Source organism: Eleginops maclovinus, chromosome 23 (genome assembly GCF_036324505.1).
Source record: "Eleginops maclovinus isolate JMC-PN-2008 ecotype Puerto Natales chromosome 23, JC_Emac_rtc_rv5, whole genome shotgun sequence".
In the NCBI taxonomy this organism is placed as follows: Eukaryota; Metazoa; Chordata; class Actinopteri; order Perciformes; family Eleginopidae; genus Eleginops; species Eleginops maclovinus.
The window spans coordinates 11,299,498-11,326,745 of NC_086371.1; the positions used below are offsets into that span (position 1 = coordinate 11,299,498).

Sequence of the window (27,248 nt, forward strand, 5' to 3'; positions counted from 1 at the left end):
TACCATAAGTTCCTTTTGGTGGCCGGTGTTTAGATTTTTTTTCTAGGCCCTTTTTACAGTCATTCTTGAAGTTATTAAGTCAAACCGTGATATATTCATAAATACAATCTATAATTGTCTATACATCACGTTGTAAGCCAACACATTAAGACCCTATTGACAACTTTACATTTGATTTGTGACTTCTGAAATGCACTTCAATTAGCCTTTTTCTCTTAATTTGCCCTTCATATTTTGTAGTAACTGTATTTATTACTAACAATTACTGCATCTACAGTAAATTTCAGTTGTTTTGTTTTATAGGCAAACTGTGTTGTGATACTGCATTTTGAATACGTCTTATTAATTTCATATATCAATATATTTGTCTTGTAAAAAACAAGTCAAATTATTTCAAGAAACATACAGGAGGGGGTCCTTGGTAGATTGTCTATTTTATAAGGGGTCCTGGATCAAAAAAAGAACCTAAAAAAAAAGAGAAAGCTCTGAAACCTAAAGTTAATAGCTTTTTTTCTTTGGTAATATTTACAATTTTCACTGGGAAACTATCATTCAGATGTTTACTCAAGTTAGATCAGCAAAGAACTCAGGCAGAGATGGTTTTCATTTTTTATACTCAAATTTTTTATTTTTTTGTATTAATTTTGTATACTCCTCATCTTTGTATTATACAGGTCATTCATACGGTTTATGATATAGTAAATAGTAATTACACACAAGAGGTGTAACAAGCATCAAACTGTCACCTTCACAGACATGCATCATGCGCGCACACAAACACACACTCTCATTCTCTCCCACCCACACAAACACACTCAAACAGGGACACCTATCCCTTACACTGAATAACCAAAAAGGATAAAAATGTAAAACTTTTTTTTTTAAACCACAAATCCCCCAACTTTTTTCCTCCATCGTCACTAGATTCACATCCTTTAAACTCTTACTTTGAAAACAAGTATGACAATACTTAATGTTTTAACAGAATAAAAAAAAAACAAAGAAACATAAAAAATGCAGGAAGGCAATTAAAGGAGAGGGCAAAGCAACGCTGAAGAGTTGGCTCATCCAGAAACCAGTTTTTATCTTAATGGAAACAACCACGAATGAGCTGCAAGGCAGAAGGAAGAACCACTGGCTGACATCTGGACTGCAAGTTACAAACGGCTGAGACTTTACTTCGAGATGCTCTAAATTAGGTTATGTGCTACAGAGTTTAAAGGCTCCATGTGATCTTTATCTCTGTTCAGTCCGGAAACATCAGTTCTCAGTCAGGTATGTGTCCATGTGAGCCAGTGTGTGTTGTACGTGTACAGTAGCAGGGAGGGTGCAGGTTTGAGGAAGGCAACACAAACTAATTAAAAAGGGCACTCTGCAAGCTTTATGGCACAATTAACAACACTGAGAGAAGCAGTGGGGCCAAAGCTGAACAAATGATGTGTTATACGCCAAGAGGGAAAAGCATCTGCAGACATCTGGAAGCTGTTAGCAAAGGACACTTCATTAAAATGTCTCATAATCTCCACTATGAGCATCACTGGACAACAAGTAGACCGAAGGGCGGGTCACATCATGTGCCAGCTCAACACACCAAAATAAAGTAAACCGTGACTCAGCTAGTGAAGGGTGAATTATAATGAAATTAGAAGTGATTTCTGGCAAAAGTTCAACTTCTCCCTCCTACCTTTACGTGGACCTTGGAAGAAAGTGAAATTGTGCCAGATATCCGTTCCTTAATTTAAAATACAAACTGTTTCAAGCAGCAGAGTTCAGAGTACATGATGTGGCCACAATGTGCGTCTTACTTATGAACAAGCAAACCTTGAGAGTGAAAATGAAGCCAGTTGAGTGACGGTGATATGTGTTCACAGACAGTACGAGAATCTGCTGACTGTATTACAGAGGAATATGACGAAAGCTCTTACAAAATGGATTAATTATATCTGGTGAGTTCATGTAAGATGGAGCCAAATGAAACACTGGTAACTGCAGTAGTAGTTAGTCGTTGCTTTGTTTTTGCATTAGAGCGAACACTGACTGTCATTAGTCCATACACACATGCACATACACATTCAAAACCTGGATTGCGCTCCCTTAGCTAGAACCTCCCCAAATCACAATCTCACTAACACACACACACACTCTCTCTCTCTCTGTCTCACATAGACACAAAAAAAGTTGTCATCATTCTTGGCCATCCTCCGTGCGCCACTTAAGGAAATCCTCCTTCCGGGCATCTGGTTTGATCTGGTTCCTCATCCCACCGAGCAGATTGGAGGTTGCTTCAGATGCCACTATTAAAGGTCGTACCACAGTGGGCGGGATCTGGCGCAGGACGCCGCCCACAGCGCCGGGCAGACCCTTCTGTTCATGGCCGCGGGATGCTACATCGCACAAGGTCTGAGCCGTGTCAATCACTCCCTGGAGAGCAGCGGGACAGAGGGCACAATATTTAGTGTTTCAGTACATTGACGTACATGCACATAAGAAACAAGACATTGACAATACTGGGATGTCTATTAATCAATTTATTGTTTGGTCTACTCTGGTCTGATCTAGTTCCTGGAGCCCATAATGAATGGGAAATGTTCAATTTTTTCCACACATCATTTTAAGATTTTAAGACTTCTCGATTAATATCACATAAGAAAAAATGTGAGAGTATACGATAGCACATTTTTAGGCCTTTTAGCAAAATAATGACACCCAATGAACAGATTGTTCAAATGTTAACTTATTCATTCACTTGACTTATAATTTTAGGTCTAAATCAGACAACCTGTTTAAATATGCATTGCATGCACAATGCATCACTTTATGTTACAGTATGATCTTTCCTCTACCCCTCCTGCACTGCAGACGTTCATTATTTGGTGGACCTTATTTTTAGATTTTCTCCACTACATTTTGTTCCCCAAAGAAGGATAAACATCAATGCAAAGTAAATAAATGTTGCTAAGAAATTCTTCAGGAGAGATGAAGCTGCAGAGATTTCCAACCCCCAACCCTGATCATGAAGATAGGTTCCTCATATAATAACATTATTACAGCAAATGGGAAGAAAGTGAGTGAGTACGCTGAAAGAAAAGCATGTGCTTATTTTTGGATTTTCTTTTCTCTAAAAGTTCCAATAATACATTTTGAGGGTAAGTTTGAGTACCTCTCTGACGGTGTCGTAGGCCTTGGCCACGCCCTCTCGCAGGTCTGCAGGCTGAGCGGCTCTGCGGGGCCGGCTGGAGGGGGCCCGGCCCTCTGTGATGGCAAAGCGGTTCAGGGGGGGAGTTGGAGACAGTATGTCATACACCGTCTCTGCTGTGGCCTGTAGGAGAAGCACACAGACATCAGAAATAATATTCCTTTAGCCTTCCATATCCTGAAGAAAAAACTCAAACTAAACCAAAACAAAACTGCCTGGTAAAAAGTTGAGTCATGGTTATAACAGCAGGAATTTGATTATGGCCATTGCACATTTTCCCTGCACTAAAAAAACTAACATTTTTAAAAGTTTAACCTTAACCTAAAATAATCGGGACACATCGGAAAACAAATGAAACAAAACCAACATTTTCATTCTAAAACAAATACACTGAGACTCCCTCTCAGTGTCAGTACCTGTATGGCCTGCACCAGCCTGTTGCTGAGCTCCAGAGCAGCTGAAGCTGTGGACGTGCCAAAGGAGGCTGCCCCCCTCTGGAGACCTCGGATAATACGTCCATCCTTCCTGTACTGCTCTATGGGCAACCAGAACAGATCCCTCACTCCGTGGACTGCAGAAACACAAAGAGATGGAAGGAAGGGAAAAGAGAATGAACCGAGAGATAAAACAGGATACAAAATGTTAAGCTGACACAGTGTACAGAAGCGTGTTCGAGGCAGTATGAACTCACACAGCTGGACCACCGAGTGCATGGGACCCACTCCTCCCAGGATGCCCGGCAGCTGATTCTTCCTGATGTCCGTCAGCCACTCTGTGACGGCGTACTGGATCACTTTGTCCACACCAAGGAGACTACAAAGGGTTGAAGAACAAAGATTAAGAAAAAAAATGCCCCTTCTGTTTTATTAAATAGTAGTCCTTACAAAGTACAGCACATTAAATGTACTAGATGAAAAATATAACACATATTTTTACCAAAACATACAAATTGTACAAGCTAGGATTGTCCACAGATATTAAATATGATAACTTAACTCAATAAATGGAGGGACTGTATTTATTCTCAAATGTGTGCCTTTTACATATTGAATATGTACAGTAAACTATCATTTCTAATCTAAGGCTTGATAATGGCTGTCTTTTCCATTAAGTCATTTTTTGTCTGTGACCTAACGCAGGCTAAGGACTAAAAATGTTTGTTAAGATCTGCAGTTTCTGTATATGTTGTCTATATGTCTGGTGTGTTTTTGGTATATCAATGGAGTATGTATTTCTACCCGTGTCTGCAACAGAGCCTCTTCAGCTTCAGTTCAGAGCAGTTCAACTGGGCCAGACCGATCAGGATTCCTGCAAACGTTCCCTGTGAAACAAAGAGCATGTCAGAAAATACAGTTAGCGCACAATTATTTTCCTATCAAATCCTTATAAATCCTGAAGATGTCTTTAATGCAGTTTGAGTGACCTCTCACCTGTTCAATGACGACATGTTTGCCTTGATAGTCAAGCCAGATAGGCACTTCAGAGGTGAATCGAAACTCCCTGAAAATTGCAGAGCAGCAACAGGTTGTGAGTATGTTTTACAAATTGTGTATTCGCTAAAAATATATATATTGCTTATAACACCCTTTGGTTTAAAAAAGCAGAATCAGACTTTCTCCGAGCCTTCAGGTGAGTTTGTGTTTACGTACCGGAAGTAGATGGGCTGGTCGGCGGAGGAGGTGGAGCCGGCAGAGGAGGAGCTCTGCTCGCTGAAGGTGGTTTCCACAGACGCTGAGAGGTCAGGTCCCAGACTAGCGCTTGCCTCCGCCTCCTCAGAGGCCTTCTGGGAGGGCTCTGCCTTCGCTGAAAAACAAATGGTGAGGGATATAGAAAGATAATAATGAATATAATGAATGAGTGATGAGACGCAGTCCTCGGATCTACATGAAAGAACGACAATTGATGAAATATGCAGCAAGAAAGTAAAACATGATCAGGTGAGGCTCACCTTCGGATGCAGGGTCCACAGGCAGGTAAGGGTTAACATAGGAAGCTAGATTGCTGAAAAAGTCCTTCAGGAAAAACAGTGCGTCCTGGAAAGGGAGGAGAAAAACCAATAAACTAATAAAAATCAACAGTTATTGGAAGGATAAGATCACATTTTCTCCAATAGTGTTCTAATGCTGCAATGAATGTCAAACAGAGTTGTATGTTTATGTAATTTGTTTTCTTAATTTCCTACACAAAAACAACATTTCAGGCTCTACTAGTCTAGAGTGTCATGGACTCAGTAGTCTCAGGAGCTGGAGTTACCTGGTCGATGTTAAGACGTAGTGGCAGCAGGCTGATCCGAAGACAGCACTCTGGTCCACCGAGGCCAGACTCTGGACAAACCTGTAGGGCTTTCACTGTCAGCTGCAACAAGTAACGCACAATCAATATCATAGCATCAAATCATTTCAATAGGAAAATATCTGATATTCCATGAGCTTAAAATCCCAACATCAAAAAGTTTATAAATCCAAAGTCCCTCTGTCCTCCCCCCCCCTCTCTGCTGTCTCACCATGTTGGAGTGGGCTCGGCGCGGCATGCTCTCGCTGGTGTAGAGGTAAAGGAATTTGTTGAGTTGTGAGGAGGCCAGTCGGTCTCGGACCTCCAGCTCCTGGACGATGAACACCTGTCTGGAGATGGGCTGCTCGCCCCCGGGACCGACGCCAGCTGACAAAGACCCCTCCCCCTCCTGCCCCGCTACTGCCACTGGATAGGACTCATGCTGGAAGGACACCTGGAGGACAGAAAAAGAGGGAGGTGTTGAAGAAGGTAAATATGTTATATGTGTTTGTTTGGAACTGGTGAAGCTGTGAAACTACAGGGAAATATAGAGCCATTTTAATAAGGGAAGCTGTTTAGTTTCAGGTTGAATTTGAGTTCTTAGTTTGACAGTGTGCTGTTTCTTTGCCAAGAGATATATGAGAAGATCAATACCACTTAAATGTCTGTATGATTAATATGTGGAGCCAGCTCAGCATAAACACTCCATATGAGAGAAGTATCAATCTTCGACGATTCCGTTAACCATCCTTTCAAATTTTGACAGCGATAAAAAACGGATTGCAATAAAACACGATTTTGAATTAAACTAATGCCTTAATTGTGTAGGTTTGTTGGTCAATTCATTTTATTTGCAAAACAAATAAATATAATCAGATAAACTAACGTACAACTATTTCTCTTCTCAGTTTGATCACAATTTAGATCCCACACACACACACTGTATGAATCTACCTTGGTGAGCTGGATCTCCATCAGTAGTGTGTGCTGACGGCCGCTTCCTCCGCCCCAGCGCCACGAGTTCTGGGGGCGGGAGGGAGCGACAGAGCGAGATGGGGACCCACGAATACCGGCGGGGGCTGACCGAACTCTGCAGAAGGAATAAGAGATGGTGAGAGAAAGAATCAAATTGAAAGAGAAAAATCAAACACACAGGTGAATCATTCCCATGACCATCTAGGATGTGTTACCTGTTAGTGTTTTGGGCATGTATTGACATGGGCTTGCCCCCAAAGTCCTTGCCCCCGTACAGGTGCCAGACCACCGAGATCTCCCGCAGCACCACTCTGCTCTGCGGGACCGGGAAGCGGCTCGGCGCTCGCAGCAGGTCTGAGCTGCCTCGAGGTCTGGAGAAGTGACTCTCCTTCAGCCTGATGGGGCACTCAGACATCACCGTCACCACCGGCTCCCCGTCCCGCGGCTATAACAAACAAAACATTTAAAATGAAATTCAACTGAACGTTCATTGAGAATATTTACTATAGAAATCACAGATTTTCTAGATATACCACACTGAGTAACATCTCTGTGGGTAAACATACGGGATATTTTCTGAAGTGAGCCTATTGGTAAGAAAAAACAGGACCATGAAATCAAGCAGAGACTCACAGGAATGCCCATCCCAGGAGCCTCCAATATGCAGAAGTCATCGTTGTCGGTCGAGCCCTCGGAGCCATCCTCTGACATCATATCCACCTGCGCCTCTGTTGCTGTGGCAACCAGTCCATCAAGCTCGGCGTCTTCAACCTGCAGGACGGAGGGGCTTCGCTTTGGGGCTTCGCCCGGGAACAGGTAGACCGAGACGGGTGAGCCTCTCAGCATGGAGGGTGAACCTGGAAGAAGAAATATCAGTCTGGTAAGAGATCAGAAATAAGCAGATATTCCACAGGGAATAAATAAACCCCCTGTGCACGTGCAGTGTGGGGTTATTAGCAAAACTGAAACTGAAAGTTAAATAATAAGCAGGGAAATTTTAGGTTCAAAAACTAAATGAAAAAATATCTTTTAAAAAAGTTAAATAAATAATAATAATAGTTTTAAAGTAAGTTAATTCCTTTCAGCTTTAGATAACATATACTACCAATAAATGGAGAATTTCTCAAAGACTCTTTTTATTTAATACTTCAGGGGATGGCGCCATGCTTTACACTTAATTACTTGAGTTTTTCTCATGTGCTGTTGTCTTACAGAAATATCTTTTTCGAAGCAAATTTTGATAAATCTGATCGTTTCGTATTTAATAAATAAGATCATTTGTATTACTTTCCAGACCCAATTCAAACATTATGGCCATTAAGTCAAAATCCTTCAACAATGTATTTCGCAGGTATACTGTAGATAGCTGCAAACCACGACTACAGTGAACTAAAAAGCTGAAAACAAACATCAACTAAATACAATTGGGAAAGTCAAAACTATACTAAAATAAAAACTATTGGGATGGTGCATACGGTTTCTTATATTGTTATTATTGGATAAGTTAAATCTGGCAGAAAAGGGACCCAGTTTCATGTTTGTTTTCATCTTAGAAATTCAGTTCATTTGGACAATACACTCCTTTGTATGGATCTAGCTTAAGTTTTATAGCACATGTGGAAACAAGTTTAAATAAATAAGCCCACAGCGCTCCTCCTTTATACCAGGAAACATGGGTGATTGCAGAATTTCACTAAATCAAATCCTGTTTGGATGTTTAAAAGTGTAAAAAGAGAAACTGCTCAGTACCAGGATCTGAACTCTCTTCTCGGTGGCTCTTGTCCGTGTCGATTAAGGCATCAGCGAGGTCGTACTGGTTGATCTCTGCGGTTTCAGCTGGAGGGCAGGGCAGCATCGACGCAGGACTTTCTGACAGCTAACAAAACAGAAAATCAAATGAAAACATTTTGAAAATGACATTGTATCTTAATAATACTTTGATGGAACTGTTCTATATAAGACTGGCACTATTCAATTAGTTAAACACACATTTTCTTCACAAAAAAATCCATACTTTTCCAGATTTCTTGGTATATTCCACATATTTTACATCGGCGTACAAATAGACATATGTTTGTTATGGGAATAAATTGTTTAAAAATGTAACTGTAAACATGTATGCTACTGTCTTGCCCATTTATTTCCATAAGATCCTAGGTACATACAGGTTAGTCATAGAAATTCAAATCATACAAAAAATGAGCTCCAAATCTTGTTAAATGTGGAGAGTTTTATTCAAGCTGCTATGCTTAAACTGTGCAGTGCTATTCAGTTTTTGTCATGTACATTTAAACATCTGTAGACCTTCAACAGTCACGACCAATTTATATATTCTTAACAATCTATGTTCGTATTTTATTTTAACTCTCTTTCGACTTACTGGTAATTTCTGGCCAGCGATTTCGGTGGGTGAGGTGTGTCGCGGCGGGGGGTGCAGGTCACCCTGCGAGACGAGGTACTGCAGCAGATTAACCAGGGCGGCGCAGGAATCAGCACAGGTGTGAAGGTGAACCACATTATTGGAGCATCGGAGCTCAAAGAGAGGCTGAGACTGGAGAGCAAAGAGAGGAACCACAAGAAGCACGTTTCATTAAAGACAGGAGAATCAATAAAGATGGGGACAGCGAGAGTTTCATGGGAGGGAGGATCGGAAAAGAGAAGAAAATAGTAAGCAAAAACAGTAAGCTAGAAAATATGCATACGCTGGAATACTGCAAGCATAAAATGGATAGGGCACAAAAGAATAGACTGATGCAATTGGATGTAAAAAACATCATTGGATTGTTACATAACGTACCTTAAACTGGCTTCGTTCATATCTGTACTGTTGTCACACAGCGCGTTTCTTGTCGCCTTGTTGGTTTCCCTGAAGCTATTATTATAATGAATCTGGTAAAACTAATATTTATAAACACGGGGCCGGTGCTTTTTATAGCTTTTGGAAAGAAATTGGACAATAAGGCTTTGTCTGCCTAAGATTTTCACAGTGGGGGCAGTCGTTTTCTTTGCTGTTTGTTCATGGCTGCAGTGAATGTGAAGGAGACACAGGTATGTAAACAGCAAGCACTCACCAGCTTGCCCGTTTCGCTGCCTTTCCATGTGGTGATGGCGAGCTCCAGCAGGTCAATGTCCAGAACACACACATAGTCTGTGACACAAAAACACATAGTGGTTGTTATGAGAGTGACACCGACTCTTATTAATGTCATTTATAACAACTACTGAATTTGCCCTTATAAAAGACGTGCCTGACAGTAATATGAGTTAACTCACTAACACCTGTCAGAGCAGTTACTTAAGTACAAACACTTTGACTAAAGCAACAGACATGTTTAACCTCTTTAGAAGTCAAGTGAAGTTGCTCAATTTTGTACTAGGTGTATTCTTATAGATCATGGCGGTCGGCAGGCCCCAATTTGGAAAAACAGACAGAAGTAGGGGGGAGGGAGCAAGGCTATGTATTGCTGTGGAAAGCAACAATAAATCATGTTTTAGCAACAAGATAAAGTCAGTATTACTTTAAGGGAAACTATGTTTAGGTTCATTGCTTTTCCTTGCTGCCAGGAGACCTTTTCGATATACTTAAGCCATTATACATACTTTCTTGGAAGCCGCCAGACTCCTAAAATAATCAAGTAGTTTAACCTTACAGAGGCGGCTGCCTCATCCTGGTGTTTGTTTTACTGTGTTTTGTTTTAGAATTTGGTCAGTCCAGCAGGATCAGCAACTCCTGTGTTCTGCGAGGTGAGTAACTGTTTTAGTCAAAGGAGTCATTGGAAAGATATTTTGAGGTGGATATTTTTTTTAGGTGGTTAAATAAGTTTTGCTGTTGCCCCCGTCCATACATTGCTTTACATGTGTCCCCTTATTGTTGTCTGCCTCTCCAAAATGGGGTAGTGCCGACACATCTACTGTAGATAATACGCTGACTGATTACCCCATACAACCCCACTTCAAAATATCTGAACTCTCTCTTTAAGTGTGAGCTGCAGCTGTTCTGTTGTTGACTTCAGGCTAAACAGCTCTGATATAACTCACACTGACACTATTGGGAATTTTCCATAGACCAAGGTATGTGTAACGCAGCTAACAAACATCCTGACACTGTGTTGTTTTGAATACACAATATATAATAGTGGTGGAATAAGTAAAAGTACTAATAACACAATTAAAAAAAAAACTGTATTATTAATGTTGTTGCTGGCTGCAATAGAGCCGATTTTAATCATTGTATATTCAGTTGGTTGGTTAAATAGACTGTATAATAAACATATCAAAATACATATCATTGTATTTGATACACTCATTAAAAGACGAATATCAACACATCTTCTTATATAAAGTAACCAAAGTCATCAAAGAAATGTAGTGGAGAATATTTCCCTCTGAATATAAAACAAATTCTACTTGTGCTTGAGTACAGTACTTGAGTACATGTCATTCATTACCTTTCAACACTGACAAAGAGAAATAAAGAAACACACAAGCCAAAGCTTAAAATCAGAGCAAAAGCCCCTATCACTCTCTGTCTCTGTCGTGTGCCTTACCTCTCCTCAAGTCCACGACGTCAGTCTCACATTTGTCAGAGAGGTAGAGAGCAGAGTCATCCAAGATGAATCTGACAAATACAACAATCTTACAACGTGAGTCACCAGCTCATGTGATGTGATACAAACATGACAAGGACAGCATTTAAAAATATTAAAGTGCTAATTGACAATCCAACATCTTGTGTTTTTCAGTATGTGTTTAATTTATTGGACCTCTGTCATGTTCAGATAGAGGTGGACAGTACCTGAGGTGAAAGGTGGCCGTGTCTACGATGATGTTACTGGACAGAGAGAAAGACTCTGCTGTGAACAACACGCGCAGCGGCAGATACATAGGTCTGGGGAACAGGAAAAAAAAGATAAGGACAAAATAAATGATGATTTTACCATCCGTTTTAATGGGATCACATTTAATTTACAGGAATATCCATTAGTTTACAGTTAAACATATAGAGATAGAAAACTTTTATAAATACTCAACCTAATTGAAATTTGAGTATTCTATAGTAACTTTTCAGCCAACCCTACAACGCACACATACATGAAATAACAGTTTATAATCCCGTCTCACACATCGACAGCAAACAGACATGCACACAAGAAATGTTTAAGAGGGTTTTTTAAAAGCAGATAAAGTTGCAACGGATTAAGGCATATTATTTACCTGTAGTCAACAGCACAGGTTGCGAGGTGTGTGTGGAGGACAGTAATGACGGCGGGTGCTGTGTACCCCAGAATAGGATCATCAATGACATCCAGAAAGTCAACAAGCTGTAACAAACAAACACAAACTCAGCTGGCAGGCAAAACAGGAACAGACACACATTTGGAATTTGACCACATCATTTACTTTCTGTGTGGTTTGCATCAGATGGTTTAACTGGAAAATAAAGCAGAAACAATTGCTGCAATAATAATAAAGGCTGCAGCCCTATTGGGTTATTCAATTTGTCTCATTAAATCTTACTTTACTGGCTACAATCATCCTTTGGAGCAAAAAGGGAAAAAAGTCCTGTGATTTATTTCTGGAAGAACTAGTGATGAAAAGCAGGCTGATGTTACTGCACAGACAAGATATTGTTCATGTTTTCCAAATCTGTGCATTCTTCTTTTAAATGCTTCATATCTAGATTGAAAGATTTCTGTCTGTTCTTGTCATATGTACGTCTGTAATATGTACGGACAAAACTTCCCCCGTCTAAGCACCTCTACACCGGCAACCAGTTGGATTCAGAGTTGATTTTAAGGTTGTACTCTTTGTTTATAAAGAACACAAAGGTTTAGCCCAGAGCTTCATTGCTGCCCTTTTATCCTTTTCATGCTAGTTTAGCAAAAGCCACAGTTGCACCCCATTTTCAGAATATAGATAGAATGGATAGAATCGGAGGATGAAACCCTCTATAGTCGATTGAAAACTGCACAACATTGTACTCCTCTGCTGCACTGTGCTCAATATCCCTCTCAACATTGCACTCCACATTCATACATTTCTATTTCTGAATTAAAGTGGAATGACAAAAATGTTTGTTGAGAGAGAGAGAGAGAGAGAGAGAGAGAGAGAGAGAGAGAGAGAGTGCTTTTTCTGGCATCAAATCATTCAATCTGACATAAACGTCTAAGAGGGCTGAAAATACATCAGCTGTTTCTCTTTCCAAGTTTACAACTTCACTGGGCAAGTAAGCAGGAAATATGAAACACTTCATGAAATGCCCAGACATTAAAAAAAACAGAAAGTGAATGATACAATGTTAGTAACTGGTTTTGCTGGGAAATCACAAACTTTTAAACAACACCATGGAGGAATAGAAAGATATTGAGAGACTCTACGGTCTATGTACTCATACTGCTGCTCACCTGCTCATGCCAGCTTTGATTTGTCTGTGTCATGTTATGTCTCATGGTGGCACCTTGAAGTCGAAGGGCAACTAGGAACTCCTACCAGGAGAGACAAAAACAAACATTGTTTAAACTATTAAACTATTTATAACTTCACTCCAAAACCAGGTGTTTATGGAGAACGTACCTTAACACCCCTCTGTGGATCCAGTGTGACTTTGATGGCTGTGGATAACATCTGTAACTCGCCCTCTTTTCCACTCACACTGCTCACCCCCACCTCTGTGGGGTAGATAGTAGGGTCCAAGTGCTTTGGAGGATTGAATTTGGGTATTTCCAACCGCTGTGGGATGGGGGTGTCTTTCACTACCGCTGTGTGGGGGTAACAAAAAAAGTTATGACCACAAACTTAAATTAAAGGACAATTCTGATGTCAGTGTAACTTGCAGGAGATAGCAGTTGGCGTACCACGGTTAGGAGAAACAGACTGAGTTAATCAATGTAGTGCTCTGAATGGGGGCAGCAGCAAAATGTTATTTAGCCACTTCAAATAACAATAAATATTAGCTACATTATTAAATTCACTGCTTCACCTCACTGAAAGACAGATATACAGTCTGTGTTCCCAGCATGGAGCAGCATTTGATAAATATATATACGCTCTTAAAAGCCATCAGACTCTTTTGAGAAAAGGAAAAGTAATTTTACCTCCCAGGACATGGAAGTTGCTGATTGCCTCGATCGTTTTTTTTTGTGTTCTTTTTTGTTTTTTAACATTTTATTTTGGATTCAACATAACTGAATAGGTGTCTTAAAATGTTTGTTAACAATTGAATGTTTGCAAACAACATAACAATGTGTACCTCGATGGTAGAGCTCCACTCGTCTGCTCTCTATACACAGGAAATTGAGATTGGGGTCGTTCTGGTGCTGCGCCACGCTGAATATCTTCCCCCCTTCCAGGTCAAGCACAATTTCCCCATGACTCTGCTCCTCCTGAAGCAATGAGATGAAATTGAAACATTAAAGAAAAACCACAAAGACTAAATAAAAAAAGGATGAAGTAAAATAATGAAGCATTGTAAATGGACCAAACTTTTATCAGTTTTTAAATCGAGTCAAAGTGAAGTCTCAGGTCTAGAAGTTGTGATATGGGGAGCCGCCATGTGACTCACCTTCTTGTCTGTTCTGGTTTGCAGGCGACCTTTGCTGATGATCACAGTGAGGGAGAGGAGGCTGAGGTTGTGGTTGGGACGGGGAGCTTTTGTCTTTCCAGATGTATCACTGGCCAAGAAGAACTGAGGGTCGTCCTCTTCTGAATCAGAGTCTATGGCAGAGAGAGAGAAGATATATTAACACTGTTTAATTTAATTCATCAATGGAGGTGCAAAAATCCTGTTGAACAAAGCCTGCTTGGTTAATAAAAGAGGTTTTGGTATATATAAAAGATCTAGTTAAAATAAAGATCTTGTTTTTGCATCAAAGTGCTAAAACTCACCCAGCCTAAAGGCCGACTTGCAGAGCTGGAACTCTTCGTGGTGCTGGCGGCTGTGGTCTGGACTGTTGGCGGAGGGGGGAGGAGGCTCCCACATTAACAGATCATTATTGATCCTTTTGGATGAAAGGAAGGGTGAGAAACATTAATGTTACTTCAGATGCAGGATCTAAGACAAATATAAAGACCAAAAAAGTAACAAAATTGGACAAAACTAATAGCAGCAGCTCAAGACATATTCTTGCTATTCAATAAAAATATCCTCCTGCAGATAATACATAAAATACTGTAGTGTTGACGCACCTGTTGTAGAAGCTCTGGAAGGCCTGTTTGCTGGGCAGGAGGATGTAGGCCAGCGGCAGGTGGATGTCCACCGCACACTGACACTGAGCGACACACTGCGCCTGAAACTGACGCATCTCCTCCGGGTCGGCTGGAATCACCATCTTAAGGAAGTAGGAGGAGAGACAAGAAGGGGTGAGTTTGTTGTGAAATTGTGATAAGATGGTTGATAAATACTTGTTCTTTCTGCACACCTCCTCAGTCTCAAACATGGTGCGGTTGGAGGAGAACGGGGAGCTGGTTTTGTCGTTGATTTCACAGTGACTTTCGAAGAAGGCGGCCCCCAGGTCACTGATGAGGTTCATCCCACCCAGACCTGCTGCCGGGCCCTGAGGGTCACCTCCACGCACACGCACGGATATCCTGCTCACAGGAAGAGAAAAGTAAGTAATACAGACTTGAGGGACAGAAATAACAATATATTTTGTCTCACATCAAGAGCTAATGAAAGCTTATCTAAAGACCACATCCAAACCCAAATACAAGTATTATATTGTAATGAATGTCCTTTAAGAATACAGTGTAATGGATGTCACTCAAAAAACTGAACATTTGCTTCTAGCATATTGAGAATTATGCGTCTATTAATCTCATAATCACCACGACTAACCTCGGTGAAGAGTCGCGGTTCTTCTTCACTCTGATACAGGGGAAAGAGCCGCCCTCCCAGCCCTCATATGACCCTGGTGAGGTACAACAAATGGCAGTAATTGTAAAATGAGTGAGTCGTTATAAATCATGCAACAAGAAGCATCAAAATCAACTTCCACCTTCGTAATGACGTAACATAAAACATGGTTTAATTAACAAAATCAAGAGGTGTTCAAAGCGTTGGCTGTCTTAAGTCCTGAGAAAGCATTAATAATACTGAGTGGATTACCCTGATAAAAAAGAAACATTGAAACCCATTGGATTGTCTCTGTCAGGCATTGGTCAGTATACTGTCTCGTGAATATTCAGTCTCACAGCTACTTTACAGGGCTGTGTTTGTTCCCACCGTGCAGGTCTGTGAAGGACGCCTCCAGCAGCTGTGTGAGGCAGGGGGCCCATGGCTGACCCACCGCAGGCTGCTCGCTCTGGAGGTCCGGGGCCTCCTGGTGCTTCAGCTCCAGCTCCGTCAGCTCCAGCACCAGAGTCTCCTGCCGCACTGCCCTCTGGGTGGAAGGTCGACGCTGAGGGAGGGGCCGCAGGTCGGGTATGGGGAAACGAAGCCTGAGGACCGCGTGTGGGGAGAGGAGGGAGAAGGAGGAGTACAGCTCGCTGCTCTGGGTCTGAGGAGAGAGAGTGAAAAACTGTTTTATGGTAGTCACTATTGAAGCTTTACCTGCAGCAGAAAAACTTACAAAAATCTATTTAACTGTAAACTACATTTAGAACATTTTTACGTCTTTACCCCGTCAGAAAGCTCTTTGGTGAATCTTAACTAATCAAAGTCTCAAAGAATAAGAACAAAAAAGAAAACAACTTGAAACAACTTCACTTAAATCTGAACCAACTCTTAAAAAGTTCTTATTTTCTTTTACAGAAAAGTGGTTTATGTTTGTGTAAATAAAAGCATTATTCTATAATAAATGTATTTTTTGTCTTCCATTGTCGTGCTGACTGGACGAGCGGTGGTGGCAAAGTCGTTAGGGGCTTGGCCTGGGAACTGGAAGGTCACCAGTTCAAGTCCCCGAAAGACCAAGTGTGACCGTGGTGTCCCCAAGCAAGGCACCATTCCCTACACTGCTCCCCGGGCACCCTGCATATGGCAGCCCACTGCTCCTTACACTAGGATGGGTCAAATGCAGCACATAAAATTTCCCCCTCTGTGGGACGATTAAGGGTATCCTTCCTTCTTCTTTGACGTATTTCTTCTAAGCACTGTGTTTGCATGCATGTGTCTAATTGGGTTACTGACTGCTGTAGTTTTTAGGGCTATTCTTTTATGGAAATAAATGTCCTTATGATGGAATAAATGCATGTAGGGTCCCACCTGCATGAGACCCGGTCCGGCAGTGTCTGTGGGACAGTGGGCGAAGGCTTTGGTCAGGTTCCCCAGGCGAGTGAGGATGTCCAGGTCGAGCTCAGCGCTCAGCTCTGCGAGCTCCACCCGCACTACACTGTCCCGCCGCACCACTCGCTGTTTACCCTGCAAACACACACGTCACATATGTGTTAAGGGATAGATTGATATGCTTGCCAGTTATTATGTAAGAATGGTTTTGAACATGACTTGACATGTGCATACATATCAAGTCATGGTTGGTAAGTGTGTATAAATACGTACTTTACGCATGTGTTTTTCAGTGAGACCGTAGTGTAGTTGGGCACATGGTCTGGCTGCAGCTCCGACTGTGAACAGACCGGCTTTCTGGAACTGAAGCAGCTGAAAAAAGAGAGAAAGAGACACAATGTTCTCTTAACTCTTCCTTATCATCAGTGAAAGAGAACAACAGCCATAAACTGCTTCCGCTAAACAGGAGCAAGTTGCCTTAGTTAAACAATATATCAACTGATTGTAGTGAAAAAGAAAGACAAAGAACAACTCTGACAGACTGAGATGTCTGATCCTATAATGACCAGTTGTGATCACTTACTGTTTATACTGTGTGTTAATGGCTACATTAAATTAAATACATATAATGAACAAATATGAACAACCAAAAAAGAAAAAAATCTTGGCATGAAGATGTATTTATGTTTAAAGTTTTACAGAAGGAACACAGCCACAGAGTCAGCATCAGACAGATTAACAGAAGTTATACCTCGCTGTATTGGGGCTTCCCGTCCTCCCAGAGGCACTCTAACAGTTCCAGTCTGCTGAAGGAAAGGTCAGAGGTCACGGCCCGGCTGTGGCGTGACCCACTCCGCATCTCACAAGCAACCTGCACTGCAGCGCCTGTCACTCTGGGGAAGAGAAATCAAGAGTTAGTAAAAAAAAAAAAAGGTTTGCAATTATGTGCTGCAAATACAATTCTGTCAAATGAATTAAGCATTTCAGAAGTGTACCACTTTTTAAAACCTGCAGAATATTACCTTCATCACGGTTTATTGCATTTCAGAAACAAATGTCTTTAAGAAAGGGAAGCCCTTCAGTATCTTCAGCTAAATCTTTAATGATATTTTCACCTTCCACAAGCCCCTGGTTATATTAAAACTTCATGTCCAAAGTACCTTTCTATCTGTAATAGTTGTAAAATAAAATCATTTGGGTGGCTATGTCCACATAAATAACTCACAAAAGGTAACAAAAAAAAATTCTACCTGAGATGGGATTGTGGGCAGGCCTTGGCAAAGCCGCCTCTCAGATGGTGGAAGTCTCTCTCGCTGAACATGCTGTCCTTGAAGAAGGCCAGCTCTCGGAAGAACACCTGAGACACCTGAGCCAACGACGAGGCTTCATCAGGATTAGAAGGCGGGTCCTCCTGCAGCAGGGTTAGGGTGAGCCCTCCAAGGGTCAGACGCAGCAGAGCATCCGGCTTCAGCTGCTCTGCTCCGCTGTGGGAGCGTCCTGCAACAGAAAGGATTACTGCTCAGTTCTTTTGTTAAAACATTACGTTAGGGAAGGTCTGTCGGCATAAATCCTAAAAGAATATAAACCATCGTTGTAAAATGGTCATAAGAAAAGAATAACTTTAAGGACAAACCACTACTTCATATATGTCAGCATCCTTCATAGCTCAGCACTGCAGTGTTTTACCTCTGGTCCGACCGCTTGCCTGGGGGAGACTCGACAGACAGCCCGCTACAGGATACCTCCTGGGACAGTTCCCCACGCCCTGGCAGGAAAAAATAAAGTTGAAATCAGACTGATGGAGATTTGATGAGTACATTTCAACTCGTGGTCGCTGTATTTTAGAGCACATATGATTTCATAAAATATCTTGAGCTAAAACACTTAAGGCTGTACCTGTGCAGACAGTGATGCCGGCTGTGTGAAGCTGGACAGACTGTGTGTCGAGGACTCCATATCGCTGTCTGAGAACTCGCTGCCAGAGCGCACAGACGTCACGCTACTGCTCATTCCAGCAGGACACATGGAGAAAAACATTTCTGCAGGTACACACACACACAGACACACAGAGAGAATGTCACACTAACACTTCAGGATACTTTGTGCAGGGAGATGAGCATGGGACCTTTAATCTAATCGGCACTAATTAAAAATCAAGCGTCCTATCTTTGAGGTTTTTTATATTGAATTTGTCAATACAACTTTTGGCTTCCAACAAATGAATGAACATGTTTGACTGCAATATTTAAATTCAAAATGCAAGTTCAGCTCATTTTAAATTCTGCTATACATCAAATCAAATTCCTCATCCGACAGCCAGCCATCAACTGACTGGCTGCACTTTGTTGTGCTGCAGGCAGTCCCGAGGTGATTATGTATTGCAGACATATTTTATATCATATATGTCAGACAGTTTTTAAGTGTACTTTTGCTTCCCTTAGTACCTCCATTCTCCTGGCAGGTGACGTAGGGGTCCAGATCGGGCTCAGTTTCCCACTCTCTGTCTCTTGGACTGGAGCCCAGCTGCTTACTGAGGTCCTCCTCAATCAGACGCAGGTCATCTGAGTCCAAGGGTCGACTGAGTGCTCCACCACACTTAGTGTCTGCCTCTGAGGGGAAGGGGACAGACAAACTTACTTATGAATGTGTCTGAGAGAGGAACAGATTACATGTGAGTGTGACCTCACATCCATGAGGCATTTACAGATGTGTGCGACCCTGCAGCTCTGAACTACTGAGGAAACAATACAGGCTTACTGTCAGAGTCCTTCTCTCTCTGAGGAGTTTCACATTATTGTTGCTAAAGCCTGAGGCCTTAGTGATAAGTGAAGTAGTACATTTGTGTTTTTATTATGTGACTGCATGCATGAATGTAGGCATAATTTGTACATTTTACTCCTCATAAAGCTCTAGAAGCAGGTTTTGCTCTGCTACAACATAGAAATAGCAAGGCTTAAAAAGAAAGCATATGCATGAAAACAAAACAAAAAGGCATAGCATTCAAAGGTTACTATGTTTCCAGTGGGTGTGTTGTACTGTACCAGTGTCTATGCAGAGGGCAGCCAGCAGGTCTGTCAGATGGGTTATTTGATCTGGAGACAGCAGCATGTGGACACAGCCCACTTTCCCGTCCAGTTCAAACTGATGAACAGAGAACAGAGACAGGATGCAGAGGTCAGCATGAGAGAGCAGATATATTAGTAATCCTTCAGGATGTTACACACACACACACACACACACACACACACACACACACACACACACACACACACACACACACACACACACACACACACACACACACACACACACACACACACACACACACACACACACACACACACACACACACACACACACACACACACACACACACACACACACACACACACACACACACACACACACCTTTGGTCCTGGCAGCATGTCGTTCTGTTTGATCTTGACGGTGGTCTCGATGAAACCAGAACAGCTTCCTATGAGCAGTGGCTGAGACGGAGGACAGGGAGGGGATTTCAGGGGCTTCCCCTTCTCTTCATCATTATCATCTCCGTCTTCTTCATCTTCCTCCTCCTCCTCTTCTTCTTCCTCTTCCTCTTCTTGTTCCTCCTCCTCCTCCTCCTCCTCCTCCTCTCCCTCGCTTGCTGTTGTTGATTCAGGGTGTTGCTTTTTAAGAGGACCCTAAGGAATGAGCAGAAATCTATGAGGTTTTCAGGTTATAAATGCCATGTGTCAATTTGATATTAATTGTGATGTGTTTCTCCAAGTTAACAAGACACTAGATTGCATTTTTGATAAAACAAATGTAAATAGTAATTACTTTGAAACAGTAGCAAGAGAGAAAAGTTCCTTCCATCATTGTGGGAGTATGTAACTGGTTTATCAAGGTCTAAATAGCTGGAGATTTTTAGTTATGAACCAATTTGATCCACATCATCTTTCTCTTAAGATTTATTCTTTAATATTTGTTGTTTTTAACATAATATACATACATGAATACAAGTGTGAAAGAAACCATAAAAATAGATACAAAGATTACACATCAAGAGTCATGAGCAGTGAGGTCTCCGTCACCTGTACTGTGCCGGTGCTGTCGTAAAACAGCTGAACGGCGCTCAGCTGGAGGATCTTGTGCAGGAAGGCGGGCGGCTGGTGGATGTCGACAGGCACGGCAGTCTGGCTGGATGGATCTCGCACTGCCTCGTCAAAGTACTCCAGCCTGGAGAACCAAGTAAACAATCACAGAAATGATTTTAGTGCACGTTCAAATCTCTCGGTGCAAATTGGAAAGAGTCACACCTGCATTGTGACAGCAAACAAAATGGTTTAAGGTAATGGGATTTCCTTATTTAGAAGGACTTAAAAACTCCCTTTGGTGCATTGTAAGGAAATTATATTATGGTTTTAAACAAATATACCTGAAAATGATCAGCTGGCATCTTGTCTAATAAACACTTTCCTGTAACATGCTTCACGGGACTCAAATCAGTTGTTCTGTAAAGGACTTGAGAGGACACAGCCTTCTGCTAACTGACCCCAGATCAACAGCCTGAGCAGCCTCGACAATAAGCCACAAAAACAAGTGTGTGACAGTGACACACTTTACAAAATGGAATTCCAGTCATGGGACATGTGGTTTCAACAGAAATAAACACAGAAACACAGAAGGAGCTAACCGGTGATTTATCAAATGAGTGGGTATTTGGGAATGACTGAAGATGAGCTCAGTTACCATCACTTTGCAAATTTAAGACTGGCGTTTAATTTGGACTGGCTGCCTGACAATCAGTACCGCAGTATCAGGACTAAAACCACCAGACTCAGATACAGTTTTATCCCACAGGCCATGAGATTACTTAACACCTGAGCTTCAACTATATTTATTGTTGTTGGTTTGTCGTTTGTTGGTGTTTTACGTCTTGCATTGTTGAGGACCTGTGACACTAGTTTTTCCTTTCCTGTGTCTGTGATATGACATTAAACCTTTTGAATCTCTGCTGTTGGGTTTAAACTAACAGTATTATCCACATTTAAGAGGGTGAACCTGCCTTTTTTTAAGGTATTTCCCTTTTTATCACTCACAAGAGGGTGCTTAAATGTCTTTCTGTGACCAGTAATATTGTAACTCCGACATCAGCACTTACAGTGGGGCAAAAAAGTATTTAGTCAGCCACCAATTGTGCAAGTTCTCCCATTTAAAAAGATGAGAGAGGCCTGTAATTTTCATCATAGGTATACCTCAACTATGAGAGACAAAATGAGAAAAGAAATCCAGGAAATCACATTGTAGGATTTTTAAAGAATTTATTTTCAAATGATTGTGGAAAATAAGTATTTGGTCAATAACAAAAGTTCATCTCAATACTTTGTTATATACCCTTTGTTGGCAATGACAGAGGTCAAAGGTTTTCTGTAAGTCTTCACAAGGTTTTCACACACTGTTGCTGGTATTTTGGCCCATTCCTCCATGCAGATCTCCTCTAAAGCAGTGATGTTTTGGGGCTGTCGCTGGGCAACACGGACTTTCAACTCCCTCCAAAGATTTTCTATGGGGTTGAGATCTGGAGACTGGCTAGGCCACCCCAGGACCTTGAAATGCTTCTTACGAAGCCACTCCTTCATTGCCCTGGCGGTGTGTTTGGGATCATTGTCATGCTGAAAGACCCAGCCACGCTTCATCTTTAGTGCCCTTGCTGATGGAAGGAGGTTTTCACTCAAAATCTCACGATACATGGCCCCATTCATTCTTTCCTTTACACGGATCAGTCGTCCTGGTCCCTTTGCAGAAAAACAGCCCCAAAGCATGATGTTTCCACCCCCATGCTTCACAGTAGGTATGGTGTTCTTTGGATGCAACTCTGCATTCTTTCTCCTCCAAACACCACGAGTTGAGTTTTTACCAAAAAGTTCTGTTTTGGTTTCATCTGACCATATGACATTCTCCCAATCCTCTTCTGGATCATCCAAATGCCCTCTAGCAGACTTCAGACGGGCCTGGACATGTACTGGCTTAAGCAGGGGGACACGTCTGGAACTGCAGGATTTAAGTCCCTGGCGGCGTAGTGTGTTACTGATGGTAGCCTCTGTTACTTCGGTCCCAGCTCTCTGCAGGTCATTCACTAGGTCCCCCCGTGTGGTTCTGGGATTTCTGCTCACCGTTCTTGTGATCATTTTGACCCCGCGGGGTGAGATCTTGCGTGGAGCCCCAGATCGAGGGAGATTAGCAGTGGTCTTGTATGTCTTCCATTTTCTAATAATTGCTCCCACAGTTTATTTCTTCATACCAAGCTGCTTACCTATTGCAGATTCAGTTTTCCCAGCCTGGTGCAGGTCTACAATTTTGTCTCTGGTCTCCTTTGACAGCTCTTTGGTCTTGGCCATAGTGGAGTTTGGAGTATGACTGTTTGAGGTTGTGGACAGGTGTCTTTTATACTGATAACGAGTTCAAAAAGGTGCCATTAATACAGGTAACGAGTGGAGGACAGAGGAGCCTCTTAAAGAAGAAGTTACAGGTCTGTGAGAGCCAGAAATCTTGCTTGTTTGTAGGTGACCAAATACTTATTTTACCGAGGAATTTACCAATTAATTCATTAAAAATCCTACAATGTGATTTCCTGGATTTTTTTTTCTCATTTTGTCTCTCATAGTTGAGGTGTACCTATGATGAAAATTACAGGCCTCTCTCATCTTTTTAAATGGGAGAACTTGCACAATTGGTGGCTGACTAAATACTTTTTTGCCCCACTGTATAAGAACGAGAGAAGGCAAAAAATTAAGCCAAGCATTAGATTTAATCTTCTGTCTGCAGATAAAGAGAAGAGGCCTCTGCTCAGTCATAAACTTGGCTTTTTACTGCGTCAAATAACTGCAGGCTGAACTTAAGATGTCGTCAATATAGGATGTTAGGGGAGGCCGTAACCTTCACATTGATGAAAATGTTGCGACAGTTAACTGGTAGTATGACTAAAAGAAAAAATATAGATTTGAGTAATCATTACAGAAAAATATAATGTTTGCCACGATTTGATGTATTTTACTGCATGTTTGACAAAACCTGTTTACCAATTTCAATTAGAGCTGCAGGGATTGGTCAAATAAACTTTTACTTTAAATTGAGCACTTACTATTTTGTTATTCAGTTAATTGTTAATGATTTCTCTCTGGCAGGAAATGTTGTATTGATTACAAAGCTGGGGAAATAAAAAATCTGGAAGCTTTTATTTGTATGATGGAAACATTTAGAAAGTAATGCTGACAATTAGGGCTGGAACTCGTGTTGGGAGTTATGCTTTTTGTCAACCTGCCACTGTGAATAGTGGGCATTAGACGTACCATATACTGAACAACTAAAGAGAATATAGCAGCCACTTACGGGAATTCACAAGTATTAATGAAGTGCTAGTTAAAAAGTTCACCCTGTGTAGCATCTTTGTTATTTTATTGTCCAAAGGGCTTCAGATCCTGTTTAAGTGTGTATCCCCCCCCCCAATAACATGCGCTGAAGGGCTGTTGTCATTACAATGCCCATTTATGAGAACACTTTTTCACACATGTACTTTTATAAAAAGGCCAACTACAGTGAGACCCAACAGAGAACTAATGGGAAAAAGTCCAGAGTTCGTGTTGAATTAACAAATACACTATTTAGAATTGTAAAATACAAAATAAAGGACAGAAATGATAAAGGAGGTGAAATAATGAAGCTGCTTATTTGAATCTTGTAAAAGGAGCTAGGACATACCGTTTGATGTGCATCTCTAAGGCAACGCCTGTTTCCAGGTCCAGGGGCTGGTGCTCGATGCGAACGATAGTGTCTATGAAGGTGACTTTAATACGACGAAGGACTGGAAACACAGATGAGATGAGAGACATACAAAGGTTCATCAGCACTTATTTAAATCAACCCTTCTTGAGTGTGCTCAGATTGGTTATTTATTTAAAGAATATTCCTACTAATTGACCTTATTACTATAGGGAAACTTAGAAGTCGGTTTTTTCACCACTTCACTTCCTCACAGAGTTGTGGAACTCAGTTTTGACTCACCTGTCTCAATGGTTTGTGCAAACATCTCCAGCCCCTCCAGCTGGGCCGGGGGTTCCTCTGACGCCTCCGGGGGGTCCTTCAGGCACTCCTGAGCCAGCTGCATGCTGGAGGTCATACTTGAGGACCAGCCTTGAGAGTCCCATCCCCCACCTGCAAACAAGAAGTGGGAGACAGTGATTTCTAACCTTTGACAGAGACATAGTGTAAGTGACAAGTGTGAAAACACAAGAAATCTCATTAGATTGTTAAATAAAGTTTACACTTTACACTTGAAGATCCAGGTTTCTTAAATGTATAACTAAGAGCATTATTTTATTGAATTCAACTATCAGGAAATAAATAATGATAATTGAAATAATCTATGATTTAACAATTTTTGTATTGATTGAATTACATTTTTTAAAGAAAAATAAAGTATTTTCATGACTCTTAGGTGAACAGAGAATCAAAAAACAGAGAAATGATGATGAATTAAAGCAAATGAGGGGCCTTGTTTAACAGATAATCTGAATCAAAACACAAATCTCACACAATTTATGCAGTAAAATCCAAGTTAAAATTATTCAGACAATAATACCTTACTATTCAAAACACTTCTGCACACAGTACTCACAAGAACATTGAGAACATCTGCAAAAGTGGGATCCTGTGAAGGTAGATTTCTTTAAAATAGTAATAGTACAGGCGTAAGCTATTGCTGTTGTTAAACATGGGCCCCATATTCTTCAAATCATCAAGAACTTTTCTGTTTGTTGATCTTTCGTTCACCAAGGAGTCAAGCAGGTAAAAAAAACTACGCATTTCCTAAAGCAAATTACCATGAATCATAATTACTCAAATGTAAGGATATGATGTTTTCTCTTCTTCATATACGACATAGTGAATGCTTGTTGTTGCGTTTTGGAATTTTGATTTGATTATTTTCTGACATTTTATTAAAAAAAGGAACATCGAGTAGTTCATACAGGCATATTATTATCGGGACATTACTGGAGTAGTTGCCAGTGGTTTGATTATAAGACCAAAATGGACTAGACTTGTAGTCAAATGATCTTTCTTGGACCATCACTCAAATCCTGTTGTTTACATTTTTTAGTAATGCACTTAAATATCAGATCTTACCAAATGGACACTTATTTGGTGTAAAAGAGCTCTACATCAGGAGTATTAGGGGAAAACATGGACTAAGCGAGTCTTTTGGGCCATACTTATCTAATTTTACCAACATGTGTTGGGAAAGAACCCCTTACTCTATATGTGGCTAACAGATGCAAATGCAGTGTCCCAAGAAGAGAGAGTCCCACAGGTTGATTCAACAAGTTGTCTTTAAGTGAACTTACTGGTCCTGTACTTGGGTCGACATGTTATCTGGAGACCAGAAACCTCTAAAGTGCAGTGATCAGTCAGGAGAGCTTGCCAGGGTATGGTTACTGTTATGGTGTTCACAAAGCCATCCACGATCTCCAGAGGAGCCCCGAGAGACTCCAAAAGCTCATTGACCGCCTGAAGTAAGGAGGAAGCAGTGATAAGAAACACAAAGTGAAAACAAATGTGAAATCCATATTATCTTATCACTCTTTATGTAGACTCAAGCAAAGGAAGTGCACAGCACACGTCAGGGGGAAATCTATCAATTCTGAATGTTAGAAACTGGACAGACTTGAAGTTCATCTGGTGATATGTTTCTCATGAATGTGATTCCTCGAAGAAATGCGAGCTAAGCTCCGAGTGTGACGTTACAGATTGTTGTTGAACTCTCGAGTGCAGTTGCGAAACAGTCAAGGGTGCATGAGCCCGACAAAAACACACGATGGCTGCTGCTGTGGTGCAGGGTTGACAGCCACCTATCTGTAATAAAATCTCACCCAGACATCGAGGTTAATTTCCTTGATGACACCACTGCCGTTGTACAGGTCCAAACCCAGCTGATCCAAGCTCAGTCTTTCCTGCAGAAAGTGGCCGAGGTAGTGCTGTAAGAGGTACCGACAGGCCCGTTTCTTGATTGAGCCTGACCAGGGGAAGAGCCAGCGAGACATAGGGCCAGAGAGAGTGGGGAAAGGGAGCAAAGAGGTGGCGGAGGAGAACCAGTGCGGGTACAGTCCTCTGGCAACTGCATAACAGACTAACACGAAGTGAGCAAAAACAAAGAATGAGCCACAGCTAGCTGCAGGGGGCTAAGGAAGGGGTAGACCGTAACTCTCCCCACGGCTTGACAAATACTCGGAAATCCTTAGTGTCACGATTTACGAGACTCCCCTGCGACTTGACGATACGTTACTCCTACTGTCTGCCGCTGTTTCGACTCATATTTTCGGTGTGTTTGTGTCGAATCGGAGCGACAGGTCCCGTTGTTGCGTATCTCTTGTTTAAGGGTTGTTTATTGTTATCATACGCCAACTGATGGTATGGTGAGCGTACGTGCGTCACGTGTCATGTTTGACGAGCGTAGAACCCGGAAAAGAAAGATGACGCCCGACGTAACCTGGGCGCCATCTTTGTAAGGTATATATATTAAAATATCTAAAGTAAGCTTTTTAAGTGTA

General features: G+C 41.5%; 1 protein-coding gene across 1 annotated transcript; it reads right to left on the bottom strand.

Annotated features, from left to right (window-relative positions):
- Positions 1 to 600: 600 nt before the first annotated feature.
- Positions 601 to 27,112, bottom strand: atg2a (autophagy related 2A). Its single transcript, XM_063876383.1, has 42 exons — positions 26,571 to 27,112; positions 26,046 to 26,208; positions 24,706 to 24,855; positions 24,403 to 24,505; positions 20,736 to 20,880; positions 20,070 to 20,342; positions 19,703 to 19,802; positions 19,106 to 19,270; positions 18,558 to 18,700; positions 18,348 to 18,426; positions 17,912 to 18,158; positions 17,413 to 17,554; positions 16,935 to 17,033; positions 16,641 to 16,796; positions 15,663 to 15,936; positions 15,276 to 15,348; positions 14,860 to 15,028; positions 14,627 to 14,769; positions 14,327 to 14,439; positions 14,004 to 14,155; positions 13,692 to 13,824; positions 13,016 to 13,200; positions 12,847 to 12,927; positions 11,657 to 11,763; positions 11,238 to 11,330; positions 10,990 to 11,060; positions 9,514 to 9,590; positions 8,823 to 8,993; positions 8,192 to 8,318; positions 7,076 to 7,299; positions 6,658 to 6,887; positions 6,422 to 6,557; positions 5,700 to 5,921; positions 5,450 to 5,551; positions 5,145 to 5,229; positions 4,846 to 4,999; positions 4,627 to 4,696; positions 4,435 to 4,517; positions 3,888 to 4,009; positions 3,613 to 3,767; positions 3,161 to 3,319; positions 601 to 2,421 (listed from the first exon to the last, which is right to left on the bottom strand). The coding sequence occupies exons 1-42, from the start codon at positions 26,739 to 26,741 to the stop codon at positions 2,185 to 2,187; spliced, it is 6,084 nt and encodes a 2,027-aa protein (XP_063732453.1). The 5' UTR covers positions 26,742 to 27,112; the 3' UTR covers positions 601 to 2,184.
- Between the last annotated feature and the right edge of the window lie 136 nt (positions 27,113 to 27,248).

Excerpts from the sequence above, each read along its gene's own strand:
- atg2a (XM_063876383.1), bottom strand. The coding sequence starts at position 26,741 with ATGTCTCGCTGGCTCTTCCCCTGGTCAGGCTCAATCAAGAAACGGGCC. Across the intron at positions 17,555-17,911 it reads TGCCCACAATCCCATCTCAG|AGTGACAGGCGCTGCAGTGC; the intron begins GTAGAATTTTTT and ends TCTCTTCCCCAG. Across the intron at positions 17,034-17,412 it reads GGAAGCCCCAATACAGCGAG|CTGCTTCAGTTCCAGAAAGC; the intron begins GTATAACTTCTG and ends CTCTTTTTTCAG.